This window comes from Armigeres subalbatus, unplaced genomic scaffold, assembly GCF_024139115.2.
Source record: "Armigeres subalbatus isolate Guangzhou_Male unplaced genomic scaffold, GZ_Asu_2 Contig590, whole genome shotgun sequence".
NCBI classification, from domain to species: Eukaryota; Metazoa; Arthropoda; class Insecta; order Diptera; family Culicidae; genus Armigeres; species Armigeres subalbatus.
Window position 1 is genome coordinate 81,881 of NW_026943359.1, and position 13,156 is coordinate 95,036.

The 13,156-nt window shown below is 45.1% G+C and overlaps 1 protein-coding gene and 1 long non-coding RNA gene across 2 annotated transcripts; one reads left to right on the top strand and one right to left on the bottom strand.

The window, feature by feature from the left end:
* Positions 1-1,176: 1,176 nt before the first annotated feature.
* On the bottom strand, positions 1,177-7,696 carry LOC134204448 (uncharacterized). The gene is made up of 3 exons (XR_009977869.1): positions 7,225-7,696; positions 6,917-7,165; positions 1,177-1,626 (listed from the first exon to the last, which is right to left on the bottom strand). It is a non-coding gene; the product is annotated as an uncharacterized LOC134204448 (long non-coding RNA).
* Positions 7,697-12,538: 4,842 nt separating this feature from the next.
* LOC134204450 (uncharacterized protein K02A2.6-like) lies at positions 12,539-12,976 on the top strand (the record flags this gene model as incomplete). Its single annotated transcript, XM_062679275.1, has 1 exon — positions 12,539-12,976. A coding segment is annotated over exon 1 (438 nt), but the record flags the coding sequence as incomplete, so codon positions are not given.
* Positions 12,977-13,156: the final 180 nt, after the last annotated feature.

Sequence of the window (13,156 nt, forward strand, 5' to 3'; positions counted from 1 at the left end):
ACTCAGCCGAGTGGAGGAATCCGGGCTCAAGATCGTGTAGTGGCCTTCCTCCATGTCGTTGCTCCAGATGGTGCCGTTTCGATTGCCGCGACTGTTGCCCCAGGCTTGATGTTTGGCATTCAAGTCGCCGGCAATGATATACTGGCCTTGCCTCCGTGTCAGCTTGACGATGTCCCTCCGAAGGGCAGCCGATGATCCATCGCCGTCTTTGGCTTGCGTTGGACAGTACGCCGCGATGAGCGCGATTGTGCCGACCGAAGTGGTGATTTCGACACCGATGGCCTCGATGACACTGAGCTGGAAGCTTGGAAGCAGACGACAGTTGATGTTGTAGCGAAGAGCGATGGCCACACCACCTCCCCTGGTCGGCCGGTCGAGTCGCAAGATGCGGAAGTCCGGGATGTTGACGTTCACCTCCGGTTTAAGGTGCGTTTCGGTGATGAACGCCACGTCTATTTCCTTCTCCTCAAGGAAATCCCTCAGCTCGATTGTTTTGCTCTTTAGCGAGCAAGCGTTCCAGTTGACCAGGCCCACCTGTGTGGCTTGTCGTTAATGCACGATTATGCTGCATGGGCTTATCTGATTCGTATAGCTATAAGCATCTCGACATACGACAGTCGACATTGCATCGCCGGCAACACTACTGGTAACGAAGTAGTTGAACAGCACGATTCGAGGCTTTTCGTATCCATAACGTTGAAGAGGTAAGACGTGCGCAATCATCTCGGCGGATCCGGGGCTTTGGCTGATTTCCCTAATGGCGGCAGAACGCACATTTGGCGATCCTGCCAGATTTCTTCAAATAGTTTTATTACCTGAGCGTATAGGCCTGGCACTAGTTCATCATACTGTCAGCATTACCAGCGAATATCTACAGAATACATTTTTTACGCGTACATATAGACAACTCATTGTTAAGAAAAATCTCAAAAATCACCGCCGGGAAATCAGTCAAGGTCACGGAAATCCATCTTCTTCAATATAACCTGGCCTTGCACAGCAAAAAATGTTGTTGAATATTACATCGAAATCGATGCAACCCGTCGATTCCATCGCTTTGTGAATATTACACTGCGCGATGTACTCGGCAGATTGCTGTGTAATAAACAGAAGCGATGTGATTATCTCCCGATGTAAAAACTTTTCGACGTAATGGAGGCGATGTAAAATAAAGCTACGTAAAATAGTGCGATGTACATGACATTTGTTTGATTGAGTTGTTTCTTGTTTTCATAATTGAATAAGTTTTTAGCCTAGTTTTTTAAAAGAATTTGTATATTTAATACATCATGTCGGCATAATAAATATCATAATTTTTTGCTCATTATATTCTGATCTGTCATGAAGGTCCTGTCCTGTTTCCCGTCGCCTTCAGGGGTCGGGTCTCATGCAATGGCGACACACCTTGAACCGGTCAACTGATTTATCTACGTTTTTGTCATCGTCGGCATCGTCGGGTGTTGGATTATCCTTGTGGTCCGTAGTCTACGGCAGAACTTTCCGCAGATTGGACGAGTTGATATTGGGCAATTTTCCTGCAGGGTTCGCCTCCGGATTACCTTCACTGGAGTGATGTTAAACAGAGCGTTACGGAATGCTTCAGCATTCGGAGGAACTTTGAAACCGCTGGAAAAAAAACAATGTAGCAGAAATCAGTAACGACGTTCACGTTGTTGTTATATTATAGTTTTTCTCTGGTTTGGCAGAAATTCCAAATGGAAATAACAAAAAAAAACTCCTGGGATTTCAAATCCGAACAGGAAACGAAGAAGGAAACCTAGAATGCTAGATGGAATTATTCTGGAATTTGAAATGGATTCTTCCTAGGATTCTAAATCTAATCATTCTGAGATTTCAAATTGAAGGCTCCTGGAAATTCTTTTCGGGATTTTAAATGGCTCCTGGAATTCCAAATAGGATCCTCCTAGAATCTTAAAACGAACCCTCCTGAGATTCCAAATAAAATCCTTCTGAAATTTCAAATGGAAGGCTCCTGGGATTCCAAATCGGATTATTCTGTGATTTCAAATAGATGGTTTCTGGGCAAGTTTCTGGGATTCTATGTAGAATCCTGTAATCTTTCATCTGGGATTTCATATGGAAGGCTTCCGGAAATTCCTCTAGGAATTCATCCGGAAGTTCCTTTAAGAATTCCTCCGAAAGTTCCTCTAGGAATCCCTCCGAAAATTCCTCGAGGAATCCCTCCGGAAGTTCCTTTAAGAATTCCTCGGAAAGTCTCTCTAGGAATTCCTCCAGAAGTTTCGCTAGGAATTTCTCCAGAAATTCCACAAGAAATTCTTCCAGATTTTCCTCTAAGATTTCTTCCGGAAGTTCTTTCAGAAATTCCTCCTAAAGTTCTCTAGGAATTCCTCCGGAAGTTCCTCCTGGAATTCCTCAAAAAGTTCCTTCAAGAATTCTTCTGGAAGTTCCTCTGAAAGTTCCTCCAGGAATTTCTCCGGAAGTTCCTCTAGGAATTCTTCCCTCTTCCTAGAATCCCTCAAAACGTTTCTTCCTTTAGGAGTTCCTTCGGAAGTTCCTCTAGAAATTCCTCCGGAAGTTCCTCTAGGAATTCCTCCGGAAGTTCCTCTAGGAATTCCTCCGGAAGTTCCTCTAGGAATTCCTCAGGAAGTTCCTCTAGGAATTCCACCGAAAGTTCCTCTAGGAATTCCTCCAGAAGTTTCTCCTGGAATTCCTCCAGAAGTTCCTCCTGGAATTCCTCAAAAAGTTCTTTCAATTCTTCTGTAAGCTCCTCTGAAGGTTCCTCCAGGAATTTCTCCGGAAGTTCGTCCAGGAATTCTTCCGGAAAATCCTGCAGGAATTCATCCAAAACTTCCTCCAGGAATCGCTTCGGAAGTTCCTCCAGAAATCTCTCCAGAAGTTCCTTCAGGAATTCCTCCGAAAGTTCTTCCTTGAATTCCTCAAAGCTCCTCCAGGAATCCCTCGAAACGTTTCTCCAGGAATCCCTCCAGGAGTTCCTCCGGAAGTTTCTCCAGGAATTCCTCCGGAAGTTCCTCTAGAACTTCTTCCAGGAATTCCTCCGGAAGTTCCTTCTAGGAATTCCTCCGGAAGTTCCTCCCAGGAATTCCTCCGGAAGTACCTCCAAGGAATTCCTCCGGAAGCTCTTCCCAGGAATTCCTCCGGAAGTTCCTCCAGGAATTCCTCCAGAAGTTCTTCCTAGGAATTCCTCCGGAAGTTCCTCCAGGAATTCCTCCGGAAGATTCTCCTAGGAATTCCTCCTAGGAATTCCTCCGGAGGTTCTTCCGAAAGTTCCTCCTAGGAATTCTTCCGGAAATTCCTCCTAGGAATTCCTCCGGAAATTCCTCCTAGGAATTCCTCCGGAAATTCCTCCTAGGAATTCCTCCGGAAGTTCCTCCAGAAGTTCCTCTTAGGAATTCCTCCGGAAGTTCCTTCTAGGAGTTCCTCCTAGGAATTCCTCCGGAAGTTCCTCCTAGGAAATCCTCTGGAAGTTCCTCCTAGGAAACCCTCTGGAAGTTCCTCCTAGGAATTCCTCGGGAAGTTCCTCCTAGGATTTCCTCCGGAAGTTCCTCCTAGGAATTCCACCGGAAGTTCCTCCTAGGAATTCCCCCGGAAGTTTCTCCTAGGAATTCCCCCGGAAGTTCCTCCAGGAATTCCTCCGGAAGTTCCTCCTAGGAATTCCTCCGGAAGTTCCTCCTAGAAATTCCTCCGGAAGTTCCTCCTAGGAATTCCTCCGGAAGTTCCTCCTAGGAATTCCTCCGGAAGTTCCTCCTAGGAATTCCTCCGGAAGTTCCTCCTAGGAATTCCCCCGGAAGTTCCTCCTAGGAATTCCTCCGGAATTTCCTCCGAGGAATTCCTAGGAGGAACTTCCGGAGGAATTCCTAGGAGGAACTTCCGGGGGAATTCCTAGGAGGAACTTCCGGAGGAATTCCTAGGAGGAACTTCCGGAGGAACTTCCGGAGGAATTCCTAGGAGGAACTTCCGGAGGAATTCCTAGGAGGAACTTCCGGAGGAATTCCTAGGAGGAACTTCCGGAGGAATTCCTAGGAGGAACTTCCGGAGGAATTCCTAGGAGGAACTTCCGGAGGAATTCCTAGGAGGAACTTCCGGAGGAATTCCTAGGAGGAACTTCCGAAGGAATTCCTAGGAGGAACTTCCGGAGGAATTCCTAGGAGGAACTTCCGGAGGAATTCCTAGGAGGAACTTCCGGAGGAATTCCTGGGAGGAACTTCCGGAGGAATTCCTGGGAGGAACTTCCGGAGGAATTCCTGGGAGGAACTTCCGGAGGAATTCCTGGGAGGAACTTCCGGAGGAATTCCTGGAGGAACTTCCGGAGGAATTCCTGGAGGAACTTCCGGAGGAATTCCTGGAGGAACTTCCGGAGGAATTCCTGGAGGAACTTCCGGAGGAATTCCTAGGAGGAACTTCCGGAGGAATTCCTAGGAGGAACTTCCGGAGGAATTCCTAGGAGGAACTTCCGGAGGAATTCCTAGGAGGAACTTCCGGAGGAATTCCTAGGAGGAACTTCCGGAGGAATTCCTAGGAGGAACCTCCGGAGGAATTCCTAGGAGGAACCTCCGGAGGAATTCCTAGGAGGAACCTCCGGAGGAATTCCTAGGAGGAACCTCCGGAGGAATTCCTAGGAGGAACTTCCGGAGGAATTCCTAGGAGAAACTTCCGGAGGAATTCCTAGGAGAAACTTCCGGAGGAATTCCTAGGAGAAACTTCCGGTATTCATTAGTCTAAGTTTAAAGACTAAGGATAACTCTTTACATAACATATATCAGATTAAACTGTACTTCTTTGTAGTTTATTTCCCGAGCCATTCGTTTCATTCCAATTTTTTTAGTTGCCACCCGTTATTATGTTTCGCCGAAGATTTGGATATTATGGCACGTAACTTTAAGAAGAAGAAAGAGTACGATGGGCAGGGCATGTTGCAAGAATGGCGGACAGCAACTCTGCAAAGATGGTGTTCGTTTTCGATCCGGCAGGTATGAGACGGCGTGGAGCACAGCGAGCGAGGTGAGCTGACCACACACAACGAATTGACGAGCATGGGCCAAATTCGAGGATGGAGAGATGCGGCCTTGAACCATGAATTGTGGCGTTATATTGTTGATTCAGTGTTATCTGTTTAAATTTAAGCTAAATAAATTAACTTTGAGAAGATGGAAGATGCCTTCATCAGGCTGAAGGGTGGAGCTAACTGGTTTCGATTAGTTATCAACACGTCGAAGACGAAGTGCATGATAGGAAGAAGTTCATGAGAAAACAACGTGAGCCACCCCCAACGAGTTTGTATCGGTGGTGACGAAATCGAGGTGGCCGAAAAAATCGTGTGCTTGGGCTAACTGGTGACTGCCGAAACTGATACCAGCAGATAAATTCGAAGGCGCATCGTGGCTGGAAACCGTACATATTTTTGGCTCCGCGAATAAAGTTCCAATCGAATAAACGCTCTGATCGAATAGAGTTCGCCGCCGTACTAAACTGACTATCTACAAAACGCTCATTAGATCGGTAGTCCTATTTGGACCTGGACGATGGTCATGGAGGACCCACCCGCACTTGGAATTTTCGAAGCGAAAGTGCTGCCTAACATCTATGGTGGGGTGCAGATGGCGGACGGTACGTGGAGGAGGCGAATGAATCACGAGTTGCATCAGCTGTTGGGAGAACCATCCACTGCGGTGGGCTGGGCACGTAGTCAGAATATCGGATAGTAATCCGGAGAAAATGGTTCTCGATAACGATCCGTTGGGCATAAGAATGATAGGTGCGTAGTGAGCAAGGTGGATCGATCAGGTGGAGAACGACTGGCGGACCCTCCGTAAACTGCGTGGTTTGCGACGTGCAGCCGAGCCGAATGGAGAAGACTTTTATGTCCTGCACAGGCCACTCCGGCCTTAGTCTGAGCCGGTCTGAGCAAATAATAATAATGTTATCACAGTTTTCTTAACGTTTTCTCTTAACATGCGTTCATAAAATATTACTATTCTTGCAACGATAATGAATGTTGGATTTGGAATGCACTTCTTCATTGATAAAATAATTATAATTGTTTAATATGATTCAAACATTTAAACAAATTGAAAAAATAAATAACCAAGAAAATTTCAGTTAGTACCAGTCCAGATTCGCTACTCACTGCCTTGCTTGCTAGTATAAGTACCAACGCTTAGTAAACAAGAACATTCTTTAGTCGTGTCGACCTTCTTTAGTCCGCAAAAATAAGAAAAATTTTGAACAGCTTGTTCCCAAGAACCCCCCCTCCCATGTGGCTATGCCACTTTATACATATGTACATACATAATTCTATATAGTCTATAGAAGCAGCATTTTTTATAAATTGTTTCCAAAAAGAAAAATCCTCGCAAAGTCCCCGTAATAACCTTTAATCGTTATGTTAATTCGCCTAAAATCGCGAAGCCCGTAACAACCCCGGAATTGGGGAAGGATTTTCTTTGGGAAAGATTCCGTTTGGAATTGCAGAATAATTCCCTTGGGAATAACAGAATAGTTTGCGTTGGAATCGCGGAAGACTTCGTTTCGTTGGAAATCGCAAAATGATTCCATTCGGAAATGCCGAAGAATTTCGTTCGAAATCGCGAAAAGCTTCCCCTCGTAATCATTGAAGGATTTCCTTCGGAATCCACGGAGTGTTTCAATCAATACCTTGAAAGAATTCCTTCCGGAATGGCAGAAAGGTTGCATTTGAAATCAGAGGGGTTCCCTTTCGAACTGCATAAGAATTTCTACCGGAATTCAAATTGGAAGCGCAGAATTACCTTCGGAATCACAGAAAGATTCGCATTTGAATTGCAAAAGGATTCCATTCGGAATCGCAGAAGGATTTCTATCTGAATCCGAGGATTTTGTTTTACATTCTATTTTACTATTGTAACGGGATAAATGTCATAAACTTTTTAGAACTTACCTGATATCCATTTCATATCCTGGAAAATTCTGAACATCACGAATTGGAATCCAGCCAGAATCAATATAAGTTTCGTTAGGAATGTTTACCATCAAACTGCGATTGCCGGATTATTTTCTGCAGTGGTCACGAAATGATTCCTTTCGCATGAAACTCCATTCGATCAGAATAATTTTATGTTACTTCACCGAGACCGTCTCAATTTTTGTAGGCCGTTTCAAAGTTACCGGACACAAGTCTTGGTCGAATCTGTAATCAAATATTGATATTAAAAATTAAAAGAACACTCACATTAAATAAAAACCTACCGGAACATGCAGATGTTTTCTTCAAAAAGAGACCAACTCGTCCTGGCACAACACGATGCCGTCGAACACTTCAGAGCGTTTTTTCCTCCCTGCATCTTGCGGCGAACTATTCTGTGATCGGCCTTCTAGAACCTCGGGTTTGTAGAATACGAAAGCAGGCAGGGTACGGACCAGCAAAAAATGGCAACGGCAAGAACACTTCCGGAAGCAACCCGACCCGGGCTATAGCCATCTATAGATGCTAAAAGCGCACGACGACACGACAGTCGTTCAGATTCTGTCCGTCCATGAAGAGGGCCAACAAGCGGCCACGACCATCAATGGTGGATGACTTTTTCAATAAAAATAGTTTTTTCACTAATATCACTAATTACACTATTAAATTTCACAATGAAGGAATATAATAATTTAAAATAGAAGCCGAAAAGACTTTTTTCGCACATTCACACGAGCTGATACAATTTAAACATGGCGCACCGCCAGAATTTGCTGAAGAATGATGTCAGTCTGAACAGTGTTGCGAGATTTAAAGTTACATTAACAATGTATGTGATATTACATCAATTTTGTGTAATATAACACCAAACTTATAAAATCGATGGGTTGCATTTATTTCTATGTAATTTTGATTGTTGAAAGCATTTAATATTGCACAATTTATATGTAATGCGAAACGATGATAGTGGTTCTGTGTAATTTGAGATGGGATGTAATATTACATTGAATCAATGTTATTTTGCATATTAAAATTTTGATTGCATCGGGTATTTTCGTACATCGTTAAGATTACGTCGATGCACATTACATTTTTTTTTGCTGTGTGTGAATCAAAATACGCTGAATATTTTTTATCGGAAAGTACAAAGTTCGTAATGGAAGCGAGTAGTTTCAAATTTGTTTAGTTTTAATCGTGCCTCGATCGTTAATGCAAATAACTCCGTCAAACCTCCCAATAAAAAAATAATAATAATAAAAAAACTGCAAGATTTTACAAATGCAAACATTTTCGAGGGGTTGTAACAGAATAAATGTGTTTTAGCGGAACGGGACGTCCGCAGTGTTTGAGCGGAACGGGACGTCCGCAGTGTTAGAGCGGAACGGGACGTCCGCAGTGTTAGAGCGGAACGGGACGTCCGCAGTGTTTGAGCGGAACGGGACGTCCGCAGTGTTAGAGCGGAACGGGACGTCCGCAGTGTTTGAGCGGAACGGGACGTCCGCAGTGTTATGGCGGAACGGGACGTCCGCAGGGTTAGAGCGGAACCGGAACCGCAATGTTTGAACGAAACTAAACATACCACTAGAACACCATGAAAATGTGAAACCTAAGAGAGGTATACCTCGGAATCATATTCTCCATGGTTATACTTTCGGCTATGTAATAAATGCTATAGCGATTAGCTTTTTAATAACTATGTTGGCTTTATAGTTTTTTTTCGCATCGAACTTATCATCCTCCTACTTTGTACTTTCCAATAGTATGCGCTTTCGATGACTACGAAACACAATATTGTACCGTAACAAAGCATTGTACATTGCAGACTGAATCGAAATATCTCAAAATGACAAGCAATGGCAAATATGTACGTGCTCCTGTTGCCTACGATCCGGAAGAAGAAAGTGACGAAGACATCTATCAAGCCCGTTCACCAGTACAAAACATCGAAAACGTCTATTGTTCCAGTGAGCGGTATGAAGAATCAGAATCCGAAGTCGAACGGGACACTGAACCAACAAACGTGCAGCAGAAGGGTGATATGAACGAACACGACACTCCAGGTGATGCGGCAAATTCGGGGAAACCTAGCGCTGAACCCAGTACGAACGATCGCCTACAAAAGGTTGAAAACATGCTGGTCGACCTATCGCGAGCAATGAATTCTTTCCAAACGAAGGCATCCACCAGAGAAATTGACAATTCATGGGATGCATCGCTTGCCGTAACTTCCATGCCCTCCACAGTACCATCCAACATCCGTTGGGACAATATAAAATCATTTCCTAGCGGAATCCCCGCTAGCAAAATGTGGGAGGAGTGGAACCGCTATATCGAAAATTTCGAGATAGCGGCCACCCTCAACAACGCGAATGATCCAGTACGAAGATGCCAACTTCTATTCCTATCCGTAGGAGAAGAGCTACAGGGCATCATAAGGGCGGCCAAACTAAGACCTAGTTTGACGGATGCGAGCTGCTACTACACTTTCGTGAATAACGTCAAATCTTATCTTCAATCAATGACCGACTCAGCGGCGGAGCACGAGGCGTTCTCGAATATGAGACAGGAGAAAAACGAAACCGCAATATCGTATCACGCACGACTGATGGGAAAGGTTCGATTGTGTGAATATAGCCCAACCGATCAGGACCGATTTGTGCGATCGCAATTTCTCAAAGGTTTACGCAACAAGGAGCTGGCGAAGGCAGCTAGGACGTTCGGCTACGATACAAAGTTTGTAGTACAGGCCGCAACACGCGACGAAGCATTCGAAGCCGAAAGAGCGGTTCCGGACCATCCGGAAGTATATGCCATCACTCGTTCAAGCCCAAACCGTAGTGGACAGTACGACAGAAAACGTTCAAGGTATGATTATGAAGAAAGATCAGCACCAAATCGACAACGTTCAAGACAAGGTTACGAAGAAAGATGGTCAGCACCGAGCCGACAGCACGAATATCAGCAAGCGCACCGGAGAGAGGAACACCAGGAAGTATATCAGCGACGAGAGCTACAGGACCGAGGACGTCGCACTCGATGCCCGAGGTGTAATCGTTATCCTCATAAAAACTACCCGTGCCCAGCTCTGCAGAAACGATGTAATAAGTGTGGAGTCCGTGGGCACTATGCAGCGGCGTGTCGTAAATACCAGGTACAACAGGTCCTAGCGAAACGTGAGAACTCTCCAGAGGATCATCCCAGGCAGAACGAACAGGTATAAAATACGCTGAGAATTACTATTTTGAAATATATATATACTTTCGTTGAATTGAAACATTAGCTCTTTTATTATATATCCTTCATTATAGTTCGTCAACGCCCTGTCTCTTGAAGACGTACTAGTCACTTGCTCTCTAGGAACTTCAACGAACATTAACTTCCTAATAGATTCTGGAGCAGACGTTAATGTGATCGGTGGCGAAGATTGGATCCGCCTAGAAAGAAACCTTAAATCAGGATTAGTTAAACTGAAATTTATCAAAAACCCAGATACAAAGAGCCTACATGGATATGGTTCAGAGTCCTCAATGATAATCGAACGCGTATTCGAAACACACATCAGCGTAACGGGTTCCAAATTGCCAGGTATAACGGCATCATTCTACGTTATCCCAAAAGGGCGAAGATCACTTCTTGGCCGGTCTACAGCTAACGATATGGGTCTATTGCAAGTGGGAAGGACCATTGGTAATCTAGAAACCGCCTCAAAGCCGAATGAATTTCCCAAAATGCCCGGCGTAAAGGTGAACTTCAGCGTAGACAGAACAGTATCGCCTGTAAAAAACGCCTACTATAATGTGCCAGCTGCATTTCGTGAGGCAGCTAGGCGAAGGCTGGAAGAGATGGCGGATCGTGGAATAATCGAGAAAGTTTCGTGGGCCCCAAGTTGGATAAGCGGAATGTCGGCAGTCGCGAAGGGGAAAGATGACTTCCGCCTAGTAGTCAACATGAGGGCCCCCAATAAAGCAATTAATCGCGAATACTTTCGCCTTCCCCTTCTGGATGAGATGAAGGTAAAACTCCACGGCGCAAAGTATTTCGCAAAACTTGATCTAAGCAATGCTTTTTACCACCTGGAACTAAGTAATGAATCCCGGGACTTAACCACGTTCCTTACCGAAAGCGGTATGTATCGCTTCACCAGATTAATGTTTGGGGTGAATTGCGCGCCTGAAATTTTTCAGCGCGAAATGTGTCGCATTCTGGCGGACGAGAAGAAGATTATTGTATACATAGACGACCCAGTCAACACAAACTCGTATATGAGGCTATATAAGATGCTAATGTGGAGGCCATATACCTACAAGTTGCATGGGGAAGTATGTATATAGCCTCCACTTTGGCATCTTATACGACATGATATACGATCTTGTATTGACTGGGGATGTCCTAATCTTCGCGGAAACTCTGGAAGAGCTGCAGGAAACAGTGAAGCGTGTCCTAGAAATATTTAAGGCTAATAATTTGACTCTAAACACCAGCAAATGCGAGTTTGATAGAACAAGCATCAAATTCCTAGGGCATCTAGTTGACCGGGATGGCTTTCACGTCGACAAAGAAAAAATCAAAAGTATCCAGAACTTCAGAGAGCCCATGACTGTCTCGGAACTCCGAAGTTTCCTTGGGCTGGCTTCTTTCATCAGTCCGCATGTGAAAAACTTCGCCGAAATCACTAGCCCACTATGGGCGGTCGTCACTTCAAAAAACTGGAGCTGGGGCCGTGAGCAAAGCAAGGCTTTTCAATGCGTTAGGGATCGAATCGTACAATGCTGCACGACACTCGGATTCTTCTCTGAACGCGACAAAACGATACTTTATACAGATGCATCGCCTATCGCCTTAGGAGCGGTGCTAGTACAAGAGGACAAATACGGATCATCGAGAATTATCAGCTTCGCCTCAAAGTCTCTTACGCCAACTGAAAGGAATTATGCACAAAACCAGCGGGAAGCACTGGCGGCAGTTTGGGCCGTGGAGCATTATTCATATTTCCTTCTAGGAAGGAAATTCACCCTTCGCACAGACGCACAGGGAGTGAGCTTTATTCTGAATCGATCTCGCGAGGAATCGAAAAGGGCTCTTACACGAGCAGACGGATGGGCGTTGAGACTTAGTCCATACAGGTAAAACATTATATTCATTTGATAAAACCGCATGTACTATAATATTCCATCTGGGTGAAACAGGTACGACGTCGAGTACATCAGAGGAGCCGAGAACATTGCTGATCCCCCATCTCGCCTTTACGAAGGCGACGACCTCGCTTTCGATGACGACGCAAGCCCTTGGGAAATCGCCACTTTGGAGGCAAACGCCGTTGGGTTCCTCACGGAGAATGAAATCAAAACAGCCACTTCCGAAGATCATGATCTGCAGGGAGTTGTAAGCTCTCTCCGTTCAAACCGGTGGCCAGATAATTTGCGAAAGTACCAACTAATAGAAAGTGACCTATCCATTCGGGATGGTTTACTAGTTAAAACAGGGTGTGTGGTTGTACCGGTGGCGCTACGAAAGAGAACACTGGCAATAGCCCACGAAGGTCACCCGTCAGCTGCAAAATTAAAGAGCATTTTAAGGCAGCGCGTGTGGTGGCCCGGTATGTCCACAGATGCACAACAGTGGGTAGAGTCATGTGAAACGTGTGCTGTAAACGGCAAACCCGAGCGGCCACCCCCAATGCAGCGCGCATTCGCGCCAAATGCTGTATGGGAAACAATTGCCCTTGACTTCAATGGGCCATATGTCCGATTCGGTGGTATTTCGATTTTGGTAATCGTTGATTATAGGTCAAGATACCTTATCGCACAACCCGTGAAGTCAACGGGCTTTGAGCACACGCGAAAGGTATTGGAGCAAGTTTTTGACCGTGAGGGCATACCGAAATTCATAAAAACCGACAATGGTCCACCATTCAACAGCGATGACTACAGGTCCTATTGTACAGAACGCGGCATCACTCCACTGTTTTCTACGCCACTTTTCCCCCAGCAGAACGGCCTTGTTGAAGGGTACATGAAGCTGATCAACAAGGCGATGGTAAGTGCCTCTATTAATAAAACAAATTATATCGAGGAGCTACGTACCGCAGTGCACGCGCACAATGCAGCTACTCATAGCGTGACAAACTTTCCTCCAGAAGAAGTATTGTCGGGACGCAAGATCAAGAGAGGTCTTCCGTTGCTGGATTTCAAAAAGGTGTCTATAGATGATAAACTT